Source organism: Rhinoraja longicauda, chromosome 9, assembly GCF_053455715.1.
Source record: "Rhinoraja longicauda isolate Sanriku21f chromosome 9, sRhiLon1.1, whole genome shotgun sequence".
Lineage (NCBI taxonomy): Eukaryota > Metazoa > Chordata > Chondrichthyes > Rajiformes > Arhynchobatidae > Rhinoraja > Rhinoraja longicauda.
In genome coordinates, this window is record NC_135961.1 from 5,553,706 (window position 1) to 5,579,334 (window position 25,629).

Below are 25,629 nucleotides of genomic sequence, written 5' to 3' on the forward strand. Positions count from 1 at the left end.
TGCAATCGAGTCATTCACAGTGTACAGTTACACGATAAGGGAATAATGTTTAGTACAAAGTAAAGCTAGTAAAGTCCAATCAAGGATAGTCCGAGGGTCACTAATGAGGTGGATAGTAGTTCAGCACTGCTCTCTGGTTGTGGTAGGATGGTTCAGTTGCCTGATAACAGCCGGGAAGAAACTGTCCCTGAATCTGGAGGTGTGCGTTTCCACACTTCTACACCTTTTCCCTGATGGCAGAGGGGAGAAGAGGGAGTGGCCAGGGTGCGACTCGTCCTTGATTGTGCTGCTGGCCTTGCCGAGGCAGCGTGAGGTGTAAATGGAGTCAATGGAAGGCGATGTTGGGTTTGTATGATGGTCTGGGCTGTGTCCACCATTCTCTGCAATGTCTTGCAGTCTTGTTCCCAAACCAAGCTGTGATGCATCCCGATAAAATGCTTTCTACTACTACACGACTGCATTTCAGCAACAACCAGTACCATCCACAAGATCCCTTCAGCAAATTGTCAAGGCTTTAAAACACCTCCAAAGCCTGCACCTTACCATGTCATGGCGTATTGCTTCTTGCTAAACCTTTAGCACTGAGAAAACAAAATGGCTGCCTGCGCATGGGAACACTGCCACCTAAACCACATGTTATCATCCTGAGCCTTCAATTACACTAGTTCAAAATAATAGTTTCCACCTAACACTTTAAGTCAAGAGTCTAGAGTGTTTTATTGTCGTGTGTCCCAGATAGAACAATGAAATTCTTACTTGCAACAGAATATGTAAATATAGTACACTGTAAACAATATAATAAACGAGAACAAAAGTTTAGTGTGTGTGTATATATACACACATACTCACATATATACACACACATACACACACACACACACACACACATACACCGATCAGCCAAAACTTTATGACCTGATGAGCCTAAACATTATGACCACCTGCCTAATATGCTGTTGGTCCTCCGTGTGCAGCCCCACACGCAGCAGGGTGTGATGCACTGTGTATTGTGACACATTCCTCCCGTGACCACCATTAAAATTTTCTGTGACTTGTGCCACAATCGACCTTCTGTCAGTTCGGACCGGACAGGATAGCCTTCGTTGCCCTCGCGCATCGATGAGCCTTGGGCGCCCAACACCCTGTCGCCGGTTTGTGGTTTGTCCCTCCTCGGACCACTGTCGGTAGGTACTCACCACTGCTGACCGGGAGCACCCCATAAGCTTTGCCGTTTCAGAAATGCTCTGACCCAGTCGTCTGGCCATGACCTTTTGGCCCTTGTCAAAGTCGCTCAGGTCTTTACTCCTGCCTATTTCTTCTGCATCCAACACATCAACTTCAAGAATTGACTGTTCACTTGCTGCCTAATATATCCCACCCCTTGACAGGTGCCATTGTAACAAGATAATCAATGTTATTCACTTCGTCTGTCAGTGGTCATAATGTTTTGGCTGATCGGTGCATGTACACATAATTGTTTACTGTTGACAGATCAATTTCCCTCCTGGGATAAATAAAGTTCTATTGTATCGTATCGTATTGTTATAGTGCAAGAATAACAATAATAGTCTCTGCAGTTCAGAGCTTATTTGGAGGTTGTGGTGTTTAATAGCCTGATGGCTGTCGGGAGGAGGTTGTTCCTGAACCTGGACGTTACAGTTTTCAGGCTCCTGTACCTTCTTCCCGATGGCAGGTGTGAAATACCCTCAATACACAGACGGCTGCAGTTCAAGAAGCTGGCTGAAACCTTCTGCTGAAGAGCGTATTAGATGGGCCACACTCATTTGTGAATCAACAAAAAGTGGCAGGGACTATCCCAATGTTTAAGAAACAGTTAAACAGGAACATGGATAGGACAGGTTTTGGAGGGATATGGGCCAAACACAGGTAGGTGGGACTAGTGTAGCTGGGACATGTTGGCCGGTATGGGCAAGTTGGGCCGAAGGGCCTATTTCCACGCTGTATCACTCTACGACTCTAAAGTTAAATTCAACTGCCTTTTACTTGTTGAAGGGTTTTGTGAGAATCTGACGTGTGCATGCCAGTTAATCTTTTCTGACAGTCTGGTTAATGATCGAAAATCTACTTACTAGCATCCAATAATAAGGTACCTCTGTTTAGCAACACTGCTGAAGATTCACAGTCACGGAGCTGACGGAAGGTTAAAATGAAGGAAGAGGGAATTAATTATCATCTTAAACACTGCTAGAATTGGAAGTAGTCAGTAGAGCGTGAGTGTGTTTCTGTGCGTTGTCTATTATAGATCCAGCCCGATAATCACCTGTTTTTCACTTATTTATGGAGTTCACTAAAAACCACAATTGGAAATTATGTTCATGTGCTAGGAGCAGAATTATACCATTTGGCCCATCAAGTCTACTCCACCATACAATCGTGGCTGATCATCAAAGATAGACGCAAAACGCTGAAGTAACTCAGCGGGACAGGCAGCATCAGTCTGAAGAAGGATCTCGTCCCAGAATGTCACCCATTCCTTCTCTCCAGATATGCTGCCTGCCCCGCTGAGTTACTCCAGCATTTATTCACAAAATGCTGGAGTAACTCAGCAGGTCAGGCAGCATCTCGGGAGAGAAGGAATGGGTGACGTTTCGGGTCGAGACCCTTCTTCAGACCCAAAACGTCTCGACCCGAAACGTCACCCATTCCTTCTCTCCCGAGATGCTGCCTGACCTGCTGAGTTACTCCAGCATTTTGTGAATAAATCGATTTGTACCAGCATCTGCAGTTATTTTCTTATACTCCAGCATTTTGTGCCTATCTTTGGTGTAAACCAGCATCTGCACTTCCTTCCGACATATGGCTGATCTATCTTTCCCTCTTGACCCCATTCTCCCCATAACCCCTCAGTTCGATTAGATTCTGTGCTTCATAACGAGGGATAGTTCACACATCTGCAAACAAAGGGAGTTTGAAGTGTGAGGATGTCTTCATGCACTTTTCTTCACTGAAAGGTTTCTCATGTTGTTTTTATGTCGTTTAAATTTCAGTGTTCTTCTAGATGAAGATGGTCACATTAAAATAACAGGTAGGTACAGATTGGATTAATCAAATGGAACATCAGACTGGGCTGCACTGATGTTGATCATTTGAGTTGCATGCCTCACTTCTAGTCCTGACGAGGATTCCTGTGGATTGGAGGGTAGCTAATGTTGTCCCACTTTTTAAGAAAGGAGGGAGAGAGAAAACGGGAAATTATAGACCAGTTAGCCTGACGTCAGTGGTGGGGAAGATGCTGGAGTCAATTATAAAAGACGAATTTGCGGAGCATTTGGATAGCAGTAACAGGATCGTTCTGAGTCAGCATGGATTTACGAAGGGGAAATCATGCTTGACTAATCTTCTGGAATTCTTTGAGGATGTAACTGGGAAAATTGACAGGGGAGAGCGGATGGATGTGGTGTACCTTGACTTTCAGAAAGCCTTTGACAAGGTTCCACATAGGAGATTAGTGGGCAAAATTAGGAGCACATGGTATTGGAGGTAGGGTACTGACATGGATAGAAAATTGGTTGACAGACAGAAAGCAAAGAGTGGGGATAAATGGGTCCCTTTCTGAATGGCAGGCAGTAACTAGTGGGGTACCGCAAAGCTCGGTGCTGGGGCCCCAGCTATTTATAATATACATTAATGACTTGGATGAAGGAATTAAAAGTACCATTAGAAAATTTGCTGATGATACAAAGCTGGGTGGTAGTGTGAACTGTGAGGAAGATGCTATGAGGTTGCAGGGTGACTTGGACAGGTTGTGTGAGTGGGCGGATGCATGGCAGATGCAGTTTAATGTGGATAAGTGTGAGGTTGTCCACTCTGGTGGTAAGAATAAGAAGGCAGAGTATTATCTGAATGGTGTCAAGTTAAGAAAAGAGGACGTACAACGAGATCTGGGTGTCATAGTGCATCAGTCACTGAAAGGAAGCATGCAGTTACACAGGCAGTGAAGAAAGCCAATGGAATGTTGGCCTTCATAACAAGAGGAGTTGAGTATAGGAGCAAATAGGTCCTTCTGCAGTTGTACAGGGCCCTAGTGAGACCGCACCTGGAGTACTGTGTGCAGTTTTGGTCTCCAAATTTGAGGAAGGATATTCTTGCTATTGTGGGCATGCAGCGTAGGTTTACTAGGTTAATTCCTGGAATGGCTGGACTGTCATATGTTGAATGACTGGAGCGACTAGGCTTGTATACACTGGAATTTGGAAGGATGAGAGAAGATCTTATCGAAACATATAAGATTATTAAGGGGTTGGACACGTTAGAGGCAGGAAACATGTTCCCAATGTTGGGGGAGTCCAGAACAAGGGGCCACAGTTTAAGAATAAGGGTAGGCCATTTAGAACTGAGACGAGGAAAAACCTTTTCAGTTAGAGTGTTGTGAATCTGTGGAATTCTCTGCCTCAGAAGGCAGTGGAAGCCAATTCTCTGAATGCATTCAAGAGAGAGCTAGATAGAGCTCTTAAGGATAGCGGAGTCAGGGGGTATGGGGAGAAGGCACGGTAGCGCAGCGGTAGAGTTGCTGCTTTACAGCGAATGCAGCACCGGAGACTGAGGTTCGATCCTGACTACGGGTGCTGCACTGTAAGGAGTTTGTACGTTCTCCCCGTGACCTGCGTGGGTTTTCTCCGAGATCTTCGGTTTCCTCCCACACTCCAAAGACGTACAGGTATGTAGGTTAATTGGCTGGGTAAATGTAAAAATTGTCCCTAGTGGGTGTAGGATAGTGTTAATGTACGGGGATCACTGGGCGGCACGGACTTGATGGGCCGAAAAGGCCTGTTTCCGGCTGTATATATATGATGATATGATATGATAAGGCAGGAACGGGGTACTGATTGAGAGTGATCAGCCATGATCACATTGAATGGCGGTGCTGGCTCGAAGGGCCGAATGGCCTCCTCCTGCACCTATTGTTTATTGTCTATTGTCTATTGATACAGGTGTAATAAAAGTCATTCTTTTGCTCAGACTTTGGGCTCAGCAAGGAAGCCGTTGACCATAACAAGAGAGCCTATTCCTTCTGTGGGACGATAGAATACATGGCTCCTGAGGTAGTCAATCGGCGTGGCCATGCGCAGAGTGCAGATTGGTGGTCCTTTGGTGTTTTAATGGTAAGTGAAATCTTCTTTCATGGGTGGTAGCAAAGGATTTAGTTTTGGTTTAGTTTAGAGATACAGTGGTAAACAGGCCCTTCGGCCTACCGAGTCTGCGCCGACCAGCGATCCCCACACACTAACACTATCCTACACGCACTAATCATAATCATAATCATAATCATAATCCCGGTGGCCGAGCACTTCAACTTCCCCTCCCATTCCCAGTCTGACCTTTCTGTCATGGGCCTTCCCCAGTGCCATAGTGAGGCCCACCGGAAATTGGAAGAACAGCACCTTATATTTCGCCTGGGCAGCTTGCAGCCCAACGGTATGAACATCGACTTCTCCAACTATAGATAGTTCCTCTGTCCCTCTCTTCCCCTCCCCCTTCCCAGATCTCCCTCTATCTTTTTGTCTCCACCTATATCCTTCCTTTGTCCCGCCCCTCCTGACATCAGTCTGAAGAAGGGTCTCGACCCGAAACGTCGCCCATTCCTTCTCTCCTGAGATGCTGCCTGACCTGCTGAGTTACTCCAGCATTTTGTGAATAAATACCTTCGATTTGTACCAGCATCTGCAGTTATTTTCTTATATAATCATAATCATAATCATAATCATAATCATAACCATACTTTATTAGCCAAGTATGTTTTGCAACATACGAGGAATTTCATTTACTAGGGACAATTTACACATACACCAAGCCAATTCAACTACAAACCTGTACGTGTTTGGAGTGTGGGAGGAAACCGAAGATCTCGGAGAAAACCCATGCAGGTCACGGGGAGAACGTGCAAACTCTGTAGTCAGGGTCGATCCCGGGTCTCTGGCGCTGCAAGTGCTGTAGGGCAGCAACTCTACCGCTGTGCCACTGTGCCGCCCTGATTGTAATAGTTTTGTGAGGTTTTTTCATCTAAATTCCCAATGGACAATTCCAAGGTTCAGGACAATTAATTTTTATTGCTGGTGGTTAAATTTCATTTCTTTTTGCGGGCAGTTGAATATAAAATGTAGAGGAAATTGTGCGCACGTCAGTTACTTGAGAGAATTGAAATTTGATTAAATTTAACATCAGTATCAAAGTTTTTTTCTTCTGGGTTGTGGTTTTTTTCCCCCATCTTCTTCATTGATTTGACAGGTATATGAAATCCATGCATAAAGACAAAATGCTGGAGTAACTCAGCGGGTCAGGCAGTATCCCTGGAGAGAAGGAATGGGTGACATTTCGGGTCAAAAGAGTCAAGAGTGTTTTATTTACATACTTGTCCCAGATAGAACAATGAAATTCTTACTTGCAGCAGCACAACAGAATATGTAAACATAGTGCACTGTAAACAATATAATAAACAAGAAAAAAATGTTCAGTGCGTGTGTTTATACATACACATACGTACACATGAAAAACAAACATTAATAATGCAATAATAACAATAACAGTCTATGTAGTTGAGAGCTTATTTGAGGTTGTAATGTTTAATAAGCTAATGGTTGTGGGGAAGGAGCTGTTCTTGAACCTTAGTTGAGGCCCTTCTTCAGACTAGAGTCATGGGAAAGGGAAACGAGAGATATCGACGGTGATGTAGAGAGATATAGAACAATGAATGAAAGCTATGCAAAAAAATTAACGATGATAAAAGAAATAGGCCATTGTTAGCTGTGTGCTATGTGAGAACGAGAAGCTGGTGCGACTTGGGTGGGGGAGGGATGGAGGGGGAGGGAATGCAGCTGTTACTGGAAGTTAAAGAAATCAAAATGCATTCCACTGGGCTGTAAGCTGCCCAAGCAAAATATGAGATGCTGTTCCTCCAATTTGCATTTAGCCCCACTCTGACATTGGAGGAGACTAAGGACAGAAAGGTCAGTGTGGGAATATAAAGGGGAATTAAAGTACTACAGCAGTTACTCCAGCATTTTGTGTCTATCTTCAGTCTAAACCAGCATCTGCAGTTCCTTCCGAAAGACATCTTTGCATATCTATTTTGACTATTTTCTGTCAAATCATCTGATAGAATAGCAAAATGGTTCAGCTGAAAAAATGCAATGGCATCTGCTAAGGCATATTTAGTTGTTATCAAGTATGGTCCCCAAATACCTTTGTGGAAACAATGAGGCCAATTACTTCAGTGTTTTGACAAGGATCTGCTGATTTGTTAAGGAAATTAAAACGGAAATTGCTGTCAGTGCCACAAGCCTTTTAATGGTAGTTATAGAAGTTGTAAGTCATCATAATTATATCAGATCCTGGCCATGAATTCTGGCCATTCCTTCTCTCCAGAGAGGAGAAATTTCTTTAGTCAGAGGGTGGTGAATCTGTGGAATTATTTGCCACAGAAGGCTGTGGAGGCCAGGTCAATGGATATTTTTAAGGCAGAGATAGATAGATTCTTGATTAGTACAGGTGTCAGAGGTCATGGGGAGAAGGCAGGGGAATGGTGTTAGGAGGGAGAGATCGATCAGCCATGATTGAATGGCGGAGTAGACTTGATGGGGCGAATGGCCTAATTCTGCTCCTATCACTTGTGAACTAATGAACTTATGAAAACCCAACCACAGAAAGTAACAGAAGCCCAGGTCACCTTTTAGTTTAGTTTAGTTTAGTTTAGTTTGGAGATACAGCGCAGAAACAGGCCCTTTCGGGCCAACGGGTCCGCGCCAACCAGCGATTCCAGCACATTAACACCATCCTACGCCCACTAGGGACAATATTAACATTTACCAAGCCAATTAACCCACAAACCTGTACGTCTTTGGAGTGTGGGAGGAAACCGAAGATCTCGGAGTAAACCCACGCAGGTCACGGGGAGAACGTACAAACTCCGTATAGACAATACAATACAATACAATACAATATATCTTTATTGTCATTGTACCCAGGGGTACAACGAGATTGGGAATGCGCCTCCCATACGATGCAATAATTTAAGTACTTTAGACAACAGCAACCCGACGAAACAATTGTAACAGTTTTAGACAGGGTAAAGTGCAAGTTGATCTATGCGTTGTGACCATCCGGCTCAGCAGGACCGGTTCATAGCAGCTATGGCCCTGGGGATGAAGCTGTTCCTGAGTCTGGAGGTGCGGGCACAGAAGGCCTTGTATCGTCTGCCCGATGGAAGGAGTTCGAACAGACTGTTGCAGGGGTGTGAAGAGTCTTTGTGGATGCTGGTGGCTTTTCTGAGGCATCGTGTGTTGTAGATGCCCTCCAAGGCTGGTAGCTGTGTTCCGATGGCCCTCTGAGCTCTATGGACTACTCGCTGAAGAGCTCTCCTCTCTGCCTCCGTGCAGCTGAGGTACCACACAGGGATGCCATGCGTTAGGATGCTCTCTATGGTGCAGCGGTAGAAGGTCGTCAGCAGCTGTTGGGGTAGACCAGACTTCTTCAGTGTTCTTAGGTAGAACAGTCTTTGTTGTGCCTTCTTGACCAGCGCAGCAGTGTTATTGGACCATGTTAGGTCCTCCGAAATGTGAGTGCCCAGAAACTTGAAGCTGGACACTCTCTCCACACTGTCCCCGTTGATAGAGATCGGGGCATATTGCTCGTTATGTGACATACGGAACTTGATGATCAGCTCCTTGGTCTTGGTGGTATTTAGGGACAGGTTGTTATCCGAGCACCAGTCCGCCATGTTCTGCACCTCCGCTCTGTAGTTTGTTTCATCCCCGTTGGTGATCAGCCCGATCACCGTTGTGTCGTCTGCAAACTTGACAATGGTGTTGGTGTTGAATGCAGGAACATAGTCGTGTGTGAAGAGGGAGTAGAGCATGGGGCTCAGAACACAGCCCTGTGGTGTGCCGGTACTAAGGGTGATAATGGAGGACAGGTGCGGGCCCATTCTCACTGCCTGCGGTCGTTCCAGCAGGAAGTCCAGGATCCAGTCACATAATGACGAGCTGAGGCCTAGCTGGTGGAGTTTGGTGATGAGCTTGGTGGGGATGACCGTGTTGATGGCGGAGCTATAGTCTATGAATAGCATCCTCACGTACGTGCCCTGTCTCTCTAGGTGAGTCAGGACAGTGTGAAGAGCCAGAGAGATGGCGTCCTCTGTGGATCTATTTGCACTGTATGCAAATTGATGTGGGTCCAGTGAGTCAGGGATGCTGGATTTGATGTGTGAGAGGACCAGCCTCTCAAAGCACTTCATGACTATCGGCGTTAGTCGACCGCACCCGTAGTCTATTCTTGCTATTGAGGGCGTGCAGCGTGGGTTTACTAGGTTAATTCCCAGAATGGAGGGACTGTCGTATGTTGAAAGACTGGAGCGACTAGGCTTGTATACACTGGAATTTAGAAGGATGAGAGGGAATCTTATCGAAACATATAAGATTATTAAGGGGTTGGACACGTTAGAGGCAGGAAACATGTTCCCAATGTTGGGGGAGTCCAGAACCAGGGGCCACATTTTAAGAATAAGGGGTAGGCCATTTAGAACGGAGATGAGGAAAAACTTTTTCAGTCAGAGAGTTGTGAATCTGTGGAATTCTCTGCCTCAGAAGGCAGTGGAGGCCAATTCTCTGAATGCATTCAAGAGAGAGTTAGATAGAGCTCTTAAGGATAGCGGAGTCAGGGGGTATGGGGAGAAGGCAGGAACGGGGTACTGATTGAGGATGATCAGCCATGATCACATTGAATGGCGGTGCTGGCTCGAAGGGCCAAATGGCCTCCTCCTGCACCTATTGTCTATTGTCTATTGTCTATTGTCTAGTCGGGATCGAACCCGGGTCTCCGGCGCTGCATTTTCTGTAAGGCAGCAACTCTACCGCTGAGCCACCGTCCTTCCCATGGTATCTGACAATAAAAACCCAACCATAGAAAGTGACAGAAGTCTAGGCCATCTCTCAAAGACCAGCCTTATCTGCCCTGTGGTTGACTTTTATACTTTTAGTATATAATTATTTAAATTTAATCTGTGCTCTGGGTTTTTTTTTCCTGTTCAATTGTTTGCATTTTACTCATTTCCCCCCTGTTGAAGGCACACTGAACTTTTATTTGCTCGTTTATTAAATTGTTTACAGTGTACGATGTTTACTTATTCTGTTGTACTGCAGCAAGGAAGAGTTTCATTGTTCTATCTGAGGCATATGATGATAAAACACTCTTGACTTTTGAGACTAAGCAACAGAGTGATCATATTTGCATAAAGTTATTGAATAAAAACCAACCAACATTCTTGTCTCTTGAAGGTATTTATTCCCAAAATGCTGGATTAACTCAGCAGGTCAGGCAGCATCTCAGGAGAGAAGGAATGGGTGACGTTTTGGGTCGAGACCCTTCTTCAAACCCTTCTCAGTCTGAAGAAGGGTCTCGATCCGAAACGACGCCCATTCCTTCTCTCCTGAGATGCTGCCTGACCTGCTGAGTTACTCCAGCATTTTGGGAATAAATACCTTCGATTTGTACCAGCATCTGCAGTTATTTTCTTACACTCTTCTTATCTCTTGATGTCTGTTGTCTATAGTCAAACGCAATGCGAGCATTTGTCTCAAGAGGGCTTGTATACAAAAACAGGGATGTAATGCTGAGGCTGTATAAGGCGCTGGTCAGGCCGCATTTGGAGTACTGTGAGCAATTTTGGGCCCCATATCTGAGGAAGGATGTGCTGGCTCTGGAGAGGGTCCAGAGGAGGTTTGCAAGATTAATCCAAGGAATGAGTGGGTTAACCTATGATGAGCGTTTGTTGGCACTGGGCCTGTACTCGCTGGAGTTTAGAAAAATGTTGGGGGACCTCATTGAAACTTACCGAATAGTGAAAGGCTTGGATAGAGTGGATGTGGGGAGGATGTTTCCACTAGTGGGAAGGTCTAGGACCAGAGGTCGTAGCCTCAGAATTAAAGGATGTTCCGTTTGGAAGGAAATGAGGAGGGATTTCTTCAGTCAAAGGGTGGTGAATCTGCGGAATTCATTGCCACACAAGGCTGTGGAGGCCAAGTCAATGTATATTTTTAAGGCAGAGATAGATAAATTCTTGATTAGTACGGGTGTCAGAGGTTATGGGGAGAAGGCAGGAGAATGGGGTTAGGAGGGAGAGAAAGATCAGCCATGATTGAATGGCGGAGTAGACTTAATGGGCCGAATGGCCTAATTCTGCTCCTATCACTTGTGACCTAATGAACTTATGAAAACCCAAGCACAGAAAGTGACAGAAGCCCAGGTCACCTTTTAGTTTTGTTTAGTTTGGAGATACAGCGCGGAAGCAGGCCCTTTCGACCCACCGGGTCCGCACCGCCCAGCAATCCCCGCACATTAACACTATCTACACCCACTAGGGACAGTTTTTACATTTACCCAGCCAATTAACCTACAAACCTGTACGTCTTTGGAGTGTGGGAGGAAACCGAAGATCTCGGAGAAAACCCACGCAGGTCACGGGGAAAACGTACAAACTCCGTACAGACAGCACCCGTAGTCGGGATCGAACCCAGGTCTCCGGCGCTGCATTCGCTGTAAGGCAGCAACTCTACCGCCGCGCCACCGTGCCTCCCCGACGACCAGCCAGATCTGCTGGTATCTGTCCTGCGATTGACTTTTCTAGTTGTAGTTTCTGGTTATTTAAGTTTAATCTGTGCTCTGGGTTAATTTTTTCTGCTCCATTGTTTGTATTTTACCCATTTCCCTTCTCTTGAAGGCCGATTTGAAGGAGACTAAGCAACAGTAGTCATCATCTTTGCATGAGGTTATAGGATAAAAACCAACCAACATCCTTACCTCTTGATGTCTATAGAGTGACATCCATGAACTCTATGAACTAATGTTGAAGCAGCAAAGGATTCTCCTTGCCTCTGGTGCTCCATCCAGTCTCATGTTTAATAGGAATCCGAGGGGTAACTTTTTCACACAGAGGGTGGTGGGTGTATGGAACAAGCTGCCAGAGGAGGTAGTTGAGGCTGGGACTATCCCATCGTTTAAGAAACAGTTGGACAGGTACATGGATAGGACAGGTATGGAGGGATATGGACCAAGCGCAGGGAAGTGGGACTAGGGTAGCTGGGACATTGTTGGCAGGTTGGGCCGATGGGGCTGTTTCCACACTGTATCACTCTATAATAATAATAATAATAATGCATTACATTTATATAGCGCTTTTCATACACTCAAAGACGCTTTACAGGGATTTAGAGAACATAGGGAAATGAATAAATAGATGAATAAGTAAATAAGTAAACGAACAGAGAAAGGAGACAGAAGGTGAGGTGACCTTCAGTGGTTGAAGGCAGTACTGAACAGGTAAGACTTCAGTGATGTTTTGAATGTGGTGAGTGTGGAGGAGTCTCTAACGGTTTGGGGTAGTGAGTTCCATAGGGTGGGAGCAGCGATGGAGAAAGCCCTGTCCCCCCAGGATCTGAGTTTGGTCCGGATGTGGGGGGATAGGAGATTGGCAGCAGCAGAGCGGAGGGTGCAGGTGGGAGTGTGCCTGTGGAGGAGGTCGGTCAGGTAGGATGGGGCCAGGTTATGGAGGGCTTTGTAGGTCATGAGGAGGATTTTGTACTGGATTCTCTGGGGGATGGGGAGCCAGTGGAGTTTGTAAAGGACGGGGGTGATATGGTCACGGATCGGATCTTATGACTCCATAAGAGAGTGGAGGCACTCTTTATCTGCATCCTCCATCTGCATTCACCCATTCTCTTCCAAATGGGAGTTAATCCAATCCTGAAGAATCCTTTCCAATAGCTTCCCTTCCTCTGACATCCACTCCACCTGCTTTTCACTCTGCTTTTGTGAGATATCGAAGGCTAACGTTGAACTAGTGACTCATGATACTAACTGCAAATTGCACCATGACTGCTGACCATGCAATTGGGAAGACAAATGGTATGTTAGTCTTTGTTTGCAAGGGGGTTGTTGTTAAGGAGTGAGAATTTATTGCAGGAATTGCTGGGTTTTTTGGGACCACGTATGATATGGTCATGAAAATTTGGAAAGGTAGTCTCTTAAAAGAGTCTGAAGAAGGGCCTCGACTCCATTCAGAGATGTTGCCTGGCCCGCTGAGTTACTCCAGCATTTTGTGTCTATCGTCTCTTAAAAGGCTGGCTAGTTGCTCTCTTGTTGGGTGTTGCCATTGGCTGGCAATGAAGTGGTGAGAATGTCCCAACGAACTTTTTAGTGTAAGAAAATAACTGCAGATGCTGGTACAAATCGAAGGTATTTATTCACAAAATGCTGGAGTAACTCAGTAGGTCAGGCAGCATCTCAGGAGAGAAGAAATGGGTAACGTTTCGGGTCGAGACCCTTCTTCAACTTTTTAGTGTATAGCTTGTCTGTCTTACCACGTGAGGGCATATATTTTTTGACTATCAAGGACCAGCAGTTTTCAATCAGCATCGGAAATGTAACTGGTGAAACTCAAAGCTCTTCATTTTAGCTCTGTGCCTTTTATAAACAGAAAGGCCTGCTTTCAATATCTTTTCAGCTCGTATAAAATACCAAATGTATCTTGCGTCACAGGAACCTTCAATGCAGTGCAGTCGAGAGTACTCAATTGTTTGAAACAGCAGAAACACTCCTGAAATGAAATCCAGCAAGCCAGCTTATCTTAGGAGGCCACCTTTAGATAGATGCTGAAGCATCTGTTTGATATGTCATGACATGTCTGCAAGGCGTCACTGTCAAAAACCAGTGTGAAAATCCACCGTTCTTTAAATAATCTCTTTTTAACTTGGCTTTAAATTCTCATTGAAGAATGAGAATTTAAATTCTTTAAAATTCTCATTAATTTAAATTCTTTAAATTCTCATTAAAATCTCCACAGAAAATGCATGTTTTTCTGGTGGTTCGCATGTAATGTTATTTAATTGGTCTTATATCAAAATAGGATATATTTAGAACGTGAACTTTAATTTCTTTTAAAATACATGCGATATACTCATAGGCTGGCAGTCTGCATTCCAATGATTGTGCTTCAATGCTTAGCATTGGGAGGCATGTTGTTTACTGCCCACACACCCAAACTTGTGACTCAATGGATATCGAATAGAGTCCTGAACAGTCAGGAATCAGCACCACTCAATTTAATCTGACATGCACTTGGCAGTAGAGATATTACTCGGCATGAGGTCAGTTGACAGCACCTGCAATCTCATTTTTATGGTTCATTGCTCATAGCTATGTATAGAAAGGCTGGCATTTAACGAATAGCAGGGAGTGGACAGGAATATATATTTTTCATCATTGTTTATAACTACCCAGTTATGTTACCTTAAGTATAAGAAAATAACTGCAGATGCTGGTACAAATCGAAGGTATTTATTCACAAAATGCTGGAGTAACTCAGCAGGTCAGGCAGCATCTCTGGAGATGCCATTCCTTCTCTCACGAGATGCTGCCTGACCTGCTGAGTTACTCCAGCATTTTGTGAATAAATACCTTCATAGTTGAACTGTTCAGTAGCAAAGTATTGACAACGCATCTTTGCTGTGATTGGTTTACTAAGTATTTAATAATACAAAAGTGATGAATACTTGTGTGGTAATGTTCAAATCACGGTAGAAATGAAGCATTTTAATAATGATATCTTTGCTGAAACTGCATTTAATCGAGCTACAGGTTGCATATTAAACATAGACTATCCACTGCTGACAGTTCATTAAAGTAGCTGAGAGTCAAAGATCAACTCCATTATATGAAGCAATGGGTGACGTTTCGGGTCGAGACCTTTCTTCAGACTGATCAGTTATGTTACCTTACTCAGAGTTGTTAAATCTGGCAGATTGAGTATATTGAAATTTAATGAATGTAAAGGGATTTTTGATAAAGGGAACAAAACAAACTGACCTTGGACAGGGAAGAATAAATTATTATAGATGTGAATAGAAAATAGTCCTTTTGAACAAGTATTCTCACATATATTTGAACAGTGCCAGATTTTATGGTCGGCACGGTGGTGCAGCAGTAGTATTTTTGGTTTTGATCTTTGGTTTCTTTGGTTTTTGGTTTGATCTTTGGTTTCCTCCCACACTCCCACGCTCCAAAGACGTACAAGTTTGTAGGTTAATTGGCTTGGTATGAATGTGAATTGTCCTTAGTGTGTGTAGGATAGTGTGGGGATTGCTGGTCTGTGCAGACTCGATGGGCCAAAGGGCCTGTTTCTGCGCTGTATCTTTAAACTAAACTAAACTATTGTTGGCAAATGCTACTAGTTGACCATGTGTAGCGGCATATTCTTTGTCATTTCCAGGATCATTAAAAAATTGTCAAATGTCATCTGTTCCATATTGTTCTTTATTTTTGATTCCACTTAACTATGAATGAATAAGTGGGCAAGATATAGCCAATTTCATGCTGATTTTTTTTCTTCTTTCGAGCAAATAGACCTTGATCCAAGAATAAAATGTTCTTGGCAAGTGAAGGTGAAGAGTGGAGTGGAGTGGGTATATTTTAGTTGTTAATTTCGCAAATTATTTCAGAGTTATTTTAACACTCAGCTGATTTAGTCTGTTCCCAAATGATACACAGGGAAAACCAAAGTGTAATTTTTTTCCAAGGGAGTAATTTGAAGTCCTTACCTTATCTTAGAGATACAGTGCAGAAACAGGCCCTTCGGCCCACCGAGTCTGCACAGACCAGCAATCCCCACACTATCCTACACACACTAAGGACAATTCACATTCATACCAAGCCAATTAACCTACAAACTTGTACGTCTTTGGAGCGTGGGAGTGTGGGAGGAAACTGGCCTCAACTACCTTCTGTGGCAGAGAATTTCACAGACTCACCACTCTCTGTGTGAAGAAATGTTTTCTCATCTCGGTCCTAAAAGACTTCCCCCTTATCCTTAAGCTGTGACCCCTGGTTCTGGACTTCCCCAACATCGGGAAAAATCTTCCCGCATCTAGCCTCTCCAACCCCTTAAGAATTTTATATGTTTCAATAAGATCCCCCCTCAGTCTTCTAAATTCCAGCGAGTATAAGCCTAGTCTATCCAGTCTTTCTTCATATGAAAGTCCTGCCATCCCAGGGATCCATCTCGGAATGGACCAATTTCGGGCAGGTGGGACTAGTGTAACTGGGACATGTTGACCGGTGTGGGCAAGTTCGGATGAAGGCCCTGTTTCCACGCTGTACGACACTATGACTTTAGTAAACGCAATCTAAGTTTGAATGCAGAAAATATGTTCTTTTCAGGTCAGGCAGCATCTCGGGAGAGAAGGAATGGGTGACGTTTCGGGTCGAAACCCTTCTTCAGACTGTTTCGACCCGAAACGTCACTCATTCCTTCTCTCCCGAGATGCTGCCTGACCCGCTGAGTTGCCCCATCATTTTGTGTCTACCTTCGATTTAAACCCTGCACCTGCAGTTTTTTTTCCTCTATGTTCTTTTCAGATGGTTGTCACTTGTATCATCATTTTACATTTAGTAAAAACAATCCTTTTCATTCCCTGTATAGTTGTTTTAGATTTGCCTCTTTCTTTGCACCTCGTTGCCCAAGAGACATGGTGCACACTTGCAATACCTGTAGTACTGGTCCTCCCAGCTTGGATTATATAAGGTGGTGCACATGGACTAGCAGCTGTGGGAGCGGTGTGTGGATTTTCCAGTTGCTCTGGGCCTGTTGGCATCTTCTGCCGTGTGGAAACTTGGCTCCCAGCCACATTTCCGACGTGAGCTGTTTAGGTTACGGACAGTTCATAGGAAGAAAAGGCACAAAGTTTAGTTTCGTTTATTTTATTTTTCCCGTGTACTGAGGTACAGAGAAAAGCTTTTGTTGCGGGCTATCCAGTCAGCAGAAGAACAATACATGATCACAATCTAGCCATTTACAGTGTGTAGATACATGTTAAGGGAATAATGTTTAGTGCAAGGTAATCTGAGGGTCAGCAAAGAGGTAGATAGTAGTTCAGCATGCTCTCTGGTTGTTGTAGGATGATTCAGTGGCCTGATAACAGCCGGGAAGGAACTGGCCCTGAATCTGGAGGTGTGTGTTTTCACACTTCTATACCTTTTTGCCAGAAGAGGGAGTGGCCAGGGTGCGACTCGTCCTTGATTATGCTGCTGGCCTTGCCGAGGCAGCGTGAGGTACAAATGGAGTCAATGGAAGGGAGGTTGGTTTGTGTGACGGTCTGGGCTGCGTCCACAATTTGCTGCAATTTCTTGCGGTCTTGGTTGGAGCTGCTCCCGAACCAAGCCGTGATGCATCCCGATAGAATGCTTTCCATGTTGCATCTGTGGAAGCTACTCAGCAGGTCGGGCAGCATCTCACCGTGAAACATCACCGTGAGGTTGAGCAGGCCAGCACTTTACTCCTTGGAGCGCAGAAGGTTGAGGGATGATCTAATGGAGGTTATAAAATCATGAGGGTGATCGATCATGAGGGACCTCATAGGTGAGGTTTCAGGTCAGGACCCTTCTTCAGACTGATTGTAAGGGGGAAAGAAAGCTGGAAAAGAGAAAGGATGGGACAAAGTCTGGCCGGTAATAGGTATTTCGCTTGGTCAGCTTACAACCCAGTGCTATGAATATTGATTTCTCCAACTTCAAGTAACCTCTCCATTTCTTTACTCTCCGTCCCTCCCCCACCTTCAAAGTTCCCTCTCCCAGCTTCAAAGTTGTCTTGTTGAGTGACATAGTCTGCAACTCATTGTTGCCTAACACACAGCTTACAATGGCCTATTTCCTTCATCATCGTTACTTTTTTGCACATCTTTCATTCATTTGTTCTATATCTCTCTACTGCACCATCTATATCTCTCGTTTCCCCTTCCCCCTCTTCAGTCTGAAGAAGGGTCTCGACCAAAACATCACCTATTCCTTCTCTCCAGAGATACTGCCTGTCCTGTTGAGTTACTCCAGCTTCTTGTGTCTTGTGTACTTCAATTGTCAATAATCGGTCTGAAGAAGGGTCTCGACCCGAAACGTCACCCATTCCTTCTCTCCAGAGATACTGCCTGACCCGCTGAGTTACTCCAGCATCTTGTGGACAACCTTCAGTTGTCAATGGTTTCTGGTTGTCAGTACAAATTACTGATGAACCAGTACAGGGGAATGCAGTCTGTCAACAACGTATGCATTAAACATTGTTGGCTAAAGTAATTATCGGGGCTGTTCACCTTTTATGTTTGACATTGTCACATTTGATCAGCACAACAGAGAATAATTTGAGGAAGGCACCATGACCAAGCAATTCATATTGCATTATAATGGCTTTGCCATAACATCCAGTCCTATTATATAACTTGGAAAAAGAACAAAGTAATTCTCAACTGATACAGGAATAATCAAATTGTAACAACGTGATTTAGTTTAGTTGCATGATACAGTGCGGAAACAGGCCCTTCGGCCCACCAAGTCCGCACCGAACAGCGATCCCCGCACATTAACACTATCCTACACACACACACACACACACACACACACACACACACACACACACACACACACACACACACACACACACACACACACTGGGGATAATCTTATACCAAGCCAATTAACCTACAAATCTGTATGTCTTTGGAGTGTTGGGAGGAAACTGGAGCATTGGGAAAAACCCACGTGGTCACAGGGAGAACGTACAAACTCTGTGCAGGCTATACTAACGTACAAACTCTGTGCAGGCAATACAAACATACAAACTCTGTGCAGGGATCGAACCTGCTGCAAATGCCATAAGGCAGTAACGCTGAGTTACTCCAGCATTTCGTGTCTGTCTTCGAACAATGGAGCACTGGTTCGCACCTAGATTGGCGGCCGAAAAGTCAAACCATTGTTATTTTAAGACCTGAACGCTAATTTCTTTTCATGATTTTCATACAGTTTGATTGAAAGGATAACGTTTTGTTACTATTATTCCTAACTTTACCCAATTGTTGAAACAAGGAACTGCAGATGCTGGTTTACAAAAAAAAAGACACAAATTGTTTAGTTTAGTTTAGTTTAGAGATAAAACATGGAAATAGGCCCTTCGGCCAACCGAATCCCCACCGACTAATGATCAGCCGCACACTAGTAGTATAAGAAGATAACTGCAGATGCTGGTACAAATCGAAGGTATTTATTCACAAAATTACGGAGTAACTCAGCAGGTCAGGCAGCATCTCGGGAGAAACTTCTTCAAAGTGGACATACCTTAAGGAGAAATCGCAGTAGAGCAACAAGTAGTATAAGAATAGTCTCGACTCGAAACATCACCCATTCCTTCTCTCCCGAGATGCTGCCTGACCTGCTGAGTTACTCCAGCATTTTGTGAATAAATACCCGTACACTAGTTCTATCCTGCACACTAGGGACGATTTGCAGAGGCCAATTAACCTACAAACATGCACGCCTTTGGAATGTGGAAGGAGACCAGAGCATCCGGAGTAAACCCACGCTGTCACGGGGAGAACGTACAAACTCTGTACAGACAGCACCCGTAGTCAGGATTGAACCTGAGTCTCTGGCGCTGTAAGGCAGCAACTGCACCATTGTACCACCCATGCTGGGAGTAACTCAGCAGGTCAGGCAGCATCTCTGGAGAACATGGATGGTTGACCCACTGAGTTACTGAGTCACGTCCAATTGTTAATGCATTTGGACGCAAGAGGGAGGAAGACAGACAGAGATACGTATATTTAACCATACAAACTAGACTGAATATCTATGACAATCGAACAGGATATGTTGTTTGGTAAAGGTCTACATCGTGTCACTGAGTGGGTCACTTTTTTGAGTGGCCAAGTAAAATATGGCGATCATGCAGGCAGTTATATGAGCTTGGGCGCAGTCGTTAACGTATTTATTTTATTTTTATTGCCTAGTTTGAAATGTTGACGGGGTCGTTGCCTTTCCAAGGCAAGGACAGGAAGGAAACCATGGCACTGATCCTCAAGTAAGTTATTTGTGTAAAACCGTGAGATTTATCACTGCTTAATAAAGGTAAACTGCAGTGCATTGTGGAGCAGAACTTCTGATGCTGGGATGTAAAGTATTATCTGAATGGTGCCAAGTTAGGAAAAGGGGACGTACAACGAGATCTGGGTGTCCTAGTGCATCGGTCACTGAAAGGAAGCATGCAGGTACAGCAGGCAGTGAAGAAAGCCAATGGAATGGTGGCCTTCATAACAAGAGGAGTTGAGTATAGGAGCAAAGAGGTCCTTCTGCAGTTGTACAGGGCCCTAGTGAGACCGCACCTGGAGTACTGTGTGCAGTTTTGGTCTCCAAATTTGAGGAAGGATATTCTTGCTATTGAGGGCGTGCAGCGTAGGTTTACTAGGTTAATTCCCGGAATGGCGGGACTGTCATATGTTGAAAGACTGGAGCGACTAGGCTTGTATACACTGGAATTTAGAAGGATGAGAGGGGATCTTATTGAAACATATAAGATTATTAAGGGGTTGGACACGTTAGAGGCAGGAAACATGTTCCCAATGTTGGGGGGTGTCCAGAACCAGGGGCCACAGTTTAAGAATAAGGGGTAGGCCATTTAGAACAGAGATGAGGAAAAACTGTTTCAGTCAAAGAGTTGTGAATCTGTGGAATTCTCTGCCTCAGAAGGCAGTGGAGGCCAATTCTCTGAATGCATTCAAGAGAGAGCTAGATAGAGCTCTTAAGGATAGCGGAGTCAGGGGTTATGGGGAGAAGGCAGGAACGGGGTACTGATTGAGAACGATCAGCCATGATCACATTGAATGGCGGTGCTGGCTCGAAGGGCCGAATGGCCTACTCCTGTACCTATTGTCTATTGTCTATTGTCTAAAGTACAATCTTCAACAATCCACCAATTACATGATGTTATAGCTGAACTAAATGTTCCATTTTTCTTGCTGATGCATTATGAGAAGCAATAATAATAATAATAATAATCCATTTATTTTATATAGCGCCTTATCACATGCTCAAAGCGCTTTACAAAAACAATTAACATAGAAACAAACAGACAAACTATCCTGACGGAAAAGCGGCGAATACACAACGCCAGCGTCCTCTCACGTCAGGGTCCGGCAGTAGACATTAAAAAGCACAAGACACACAGATATAATTTTTTACACAAAACAGCCATCACAGTGATTGCTCTAGGCATACCCTCACTGTGATGGAAGGCAAAGTCTTATCTCCTCCTCATTCTTTTCCCGTGGTGCCACGAGGTGATCGAGGCTCCCAACTTTTTGAAGCCCCCACCGGGCGATGGAAAGTCCCAGGGCCGAGCCAAGCAGGCCGATGAAGGTCCTGAGCCCCCACCGGGCGATGGAAAGTGCTGCGGCCGAGCCACGCAGGGCGATGAAGGGCCTGCGAGCGGGTCGATCGTACCTCGCGCTTCGGGGCGGTCGAAGCTGCTACGGCTGGAGCTCCCAAAAGCCGGTCGCCAGCCAGGGACCTGCGAACTCCCGATGTTGCGGTCTGCAGGGCCCAACGGCCGAAGCCTCCGAGATGGTAAGTCCAGGCCCTGTGACCGGAGTCTTTGAGGTCGATCCCAGCTGGAGGCCGCCGACTCCACGATGTTAGGCCGTAGCGCGAACGGAGATACGACACGGTAAAGGTCGCATCTCCGTTGAGGAGGAGATTTGAAAAAAGGTTTCCCCCAACCCCCCCACCACCCCCCCACATACACAGAGTTAAAAATAAAACAAAACGTACATTTAACGATGACAATAGACAAAAAAACAACAAAAAAAACAGAGAGACTGCCGGTGAGCCACAGCTGCAGAACACAGCCATGCCCACCAATGGTGCTTTTAACCAAGTTGTAGTATGATTGTAGTAATCCAGGTGCATTATGGGGTTGTGTCATATGGTTTGCATCCTCTTGCCACTGAATGTCCATATGTATGTACTAAAAGTTGCTATTCCACTTAGTCAGTCATAGAGTGATACAGTGTGAACGATCAACTTGTCCACGACGGCCAACATGTCCCAGTTACACTGCCTGCGTTTGGTCCATATCCCTCTAAACCTGTCCAATCCATGTACCTGTCTAACTGTTTCTTAAACATTGGGATAGTCCCAGCCTCAACTACCTCCTCTGGCAGCTTGTTCCATACACCCACCACCCTCTGTGTGAAAAGGTTACCCCTCAGATTCCTACTAAATATTTTGCCCTTCACCTTAAACCTATATCCTCTGGTCCTCGATTCCCCGACTCTGGGCAAGAGACTCTGTGCATCTTCCCGATCTATTCCTCTCATGATTTTGTACACCTCTATAAGATATTTTGCTTATTTTGTCCTTCACCTTAAACCTATGTCCTCTGGTCCTCGATTCACCTACTCTGGGCAGGAGACTCTGTGCATCTATTCCTCCCATGATTTTGTACACCTCTATAAGATCACCCCTCATCCTACTGCGCTCCAAGGCATAGAGTCCCAGCCTGCTCAACCTCTCCCTATAGCTCAGTCCTGACAACATCCTCGAAGACCTTCTCGGTACCTTTTCCAGCTTGACAACATCTTTCCTGTAACTCGGTGCCCAACTTCTCAATGCCAATATCACTTCACATGTAAGTGATATTCCTCCTTAACTCTTTGCACAGCTTAGGGAGATCGTTTACTTTGATGCAAACAATTATATCCGGACTTACTCGATATTTCCTGGGAGAGTCTACTTTTCCCAATGGTTTAAACCAGCATTCTCTGCAAGTTTCCTTGCTCGTAGGGTTAAACCTGGTGCAAGCTCAGTTGTTCCCATTCAATCAGCGACATCGAAAAAAGATATTTCACTTCTTAATTTACTTAAGTGAATTTTGATGTTTTAAATGGACTCTTAATGCATGTGTTTTCTAGTGTCTTACATAAATATACATTAATGACTTGGTTGAAGGGATTAAATGTACCATTAGCAAATTTGCAGATGATACAAAGCTGGGTGGTAGTGTGAACTGTGAGGAAGATGCTATGAGGTTGCAGGGTGACTTGGACAGGTTGTGTGAGTGGGCGGATGCATGGCAGATGCAGTTTAATGTGGATAAGTGTGAGGTTATCCACTTTGGTGGTAAGAATAGGAAGGCAGATTATTACCTGAATGGTGTCAAGTTAGGAAAAGGGGACGTACAACGATATCTGGGTGTCCTAGTGCATCAGTTACTGAAAGGAAGCATGCAGGTACAGCAGGCAGTGAAGAAAGCCAATTGAATGTTGGCCTTCATAACAAGAGGAGTTGAGTATAGGAGCAAAGAGGTCCTTCTGCAGTTGTACAGGGCCCTAGTGAAACCGCACTTGGAGTACTGTGTGCAGTTTTGGTCTCCAAATTTGAGTAAGGATATTCTTGCTATTGAGGGCGTGCAGCGTAGGTTTACTAGGTTAATTCCCGGAATGGCGGGACTGTCGTATGTTGAACGACTGGAGCGACTAGGCTTGTATACACTGGTATTTAGAAGGATGAGAGGGGATCTTATCGAAACGTATCAGATTATTAAGGGGTTGGACACGTTAGAGGCAGGAAACATGTTCCCAATCAGTCAGAGAGTTGTGCATCTGTGTAATTCTCTGCCTCAGAAGGCAGTGGAGGCCAATTCTCTGAATGCATTCAAGAGAGAGCTAGATCGAGCTCTTAAGGATAGCGGAGTCAGGGGGTATGGGGAGAAGGCAGGAACGGGGTACTGATTGAGAATGATCAGCCATGATCACATGGCGGTGCTGGCTCGAAGGGCCGAATGGCCTCCTCCTGCACCAATTGTCTATTATCTATAAAATAAACTTGTTTCACCTGTGGCTGTGCATTTATGCATGTCAGGAATTTGAACAGGCTTTCAATGCACCCTGCTAATGGAATCAGCTATGAGAGGTGTGTGTGTGTGTGTGGTGCAGGGTAACACTGTCTGCAATAGCTGTTGGCAATCTGAGAGGCCGAGAGGATGTTTCCACTCGTGGGAGAGTCCAGGACCAGAGGTCACAGCCTCAGAATTAAAGGACGTTCCTTTAGGAAGATGAGGAGGAATTTCTTTAGTCAGAGGGTGGTGAATCTGTGGAATTCTTTGCCACAGAAGGCTATGGAGGCCAAGTCAATGGATAGTTTTAAGGGGGAGATAAATAGATTCTTGATTAGTGTCAGGGGTTATGGGGAGAAGGCAGGAGAATGGGGCCAGGAGGGAGAGATAGATCAGCCATGTTTGAATAGCGGAGAAGACTTGATGGGCCGAATGGCCTAATTCTGCTCTTATCACTTATGACATCACCTTTTGACCTGTTCTGTGGGTGCAATAATCTTTGGTGAGCCAACTGTGCCACACTGAGATGCTGGGAACTGACTCCCAGTAAAAGACTGGGTCAGAGCCTGTTCTGTACCACACAGACCACATATAGGTGCATGCAGCCAGCATTTTAAGTTGGGAAAGGGTTGTCCAATTATATGAAAAGGTGAATTACTCGCCTCAGGTCTACTTTGAAAAGAGGTGGTAACTCGAGATTGAGCACTTCCACACTGAATTTAGGACTGGATCATTTAATTGTGAAATAATATAAAGAGTTTAAACTTTCTCAATTTAAGCTAGGCAAAAGAAAAAGATTATCAGACTCTATTGATAAAAGACTGTAACTCTCTAACTTTCCATAATTTCACGAGATTCCTGTAAAAGCATTTGGAGTTTTCATGTATTTTACTGTTTATTCTCTAGTTTCTCAGACATTGATTATTGCACAACAAGACACACTGAGATGGGTTCTTGGGCAAATAAAGAATCGTATGTTATGATGTACACAGTGAATGGGGAATTTGTCTGGCTTTTGGTGAATGAACCATGTTTTATCAAGGGAGACAAACGTGCAATATCTGAAAGATGAAATCTGACCTGTCGACAGACAGCTGATTTTGGCCGGGGCCAAAGATATAACAATTCAATTTAACGTTCTTGGCTGAGGAAGAAAGTTAGTCTCAGAGTTCCTGGTTCTGATTATTAACTGGTCATCCGTCCTGGAGTGAGGTTCAGCAAGCAATCCAAAGACGTACGGGTTTGTTGGTCAATTGGCTTGGTATAAATGTCAAATTGTCCTTAGTATGTGGAGGGTAGTGTTAATGTGCTGGGTTCAATGGTCGGTAGGCGCTCAGTAGGCCGAAGGGCCTGTTTCCACACTGTATCTCTAAACAAAAAAACAAAAGTATTAAATAAGTACAGAATATTATTCACTTGGATTGGCCACTGTGATTCATCAGCAGATTGCCAATGCCTTTCTTGGATCTCAGTTGTCAAATGGTGGTTTAGCAGAAATCATAAGATCAAAGGGGACGATGAAGGCATGAGAGAGGAGCTGGCCAAGGTAGACTGGAAAGGGATCCTAGCAGGAATGACGGTGGAACAGCAATGGCAGGAATTTCTGGGCATAATCCGGAAGACGCAGGATCATTTCATTCCAAAGAGGAAGAAAGATTCTAAGGGGAGTAGGAGGCAACCGTGGCTGACAAGGGAAGTTAGGGATGGAATAAAACTAAAAGAAAAGATGTTTAACACAGCAAAGAGTAGCCGGAAGCCAGAGGATTGGGAAACTTTCATAAGACAACGGAAGGTAAGAAAACGGGCAATACGGGCTGAAAAGATGAAGTACGATGGGAAGCTGGCCAAGAATATAAAGAAGGACAGTAAAAGCTTTTTTAGATATGTTAAGAGAAAAAGAGTAGCAAAGTCAA

General features: G+C 44.6%; 1 protein-coding gene across 2 annotated transcripts in view; it reads left to right on the top strand.

Moving 5' to 3' along the window:
- The window catches only part of LOC144596889 (ribosomal protein S6 kinase alpha-2), a 170,189-nt gene that overhangs the window by 84,604 nt on the left and 59,956 nt on the right, over positions 1-25,629 (top strand). For both annotated transcript variants that reach the window (XM_078405755.1, XM_078405756.1), the window contains 3 exons: positions 3,009-3,046; positions 4,981-5,123; positions 19,836-19,906. In XM_078405755.1, coding sequence (XP_078261881.1) covers positions 3,009-3,046; positions 4,981-5,123; positions 19,836-19,906 — 252 coding nt within the window. The remainder of the gene's footprint in view (positions 1-3,008; positions 3,047-4,980; positions 5,124-19,835; positions 19,907-25,629) is intronic.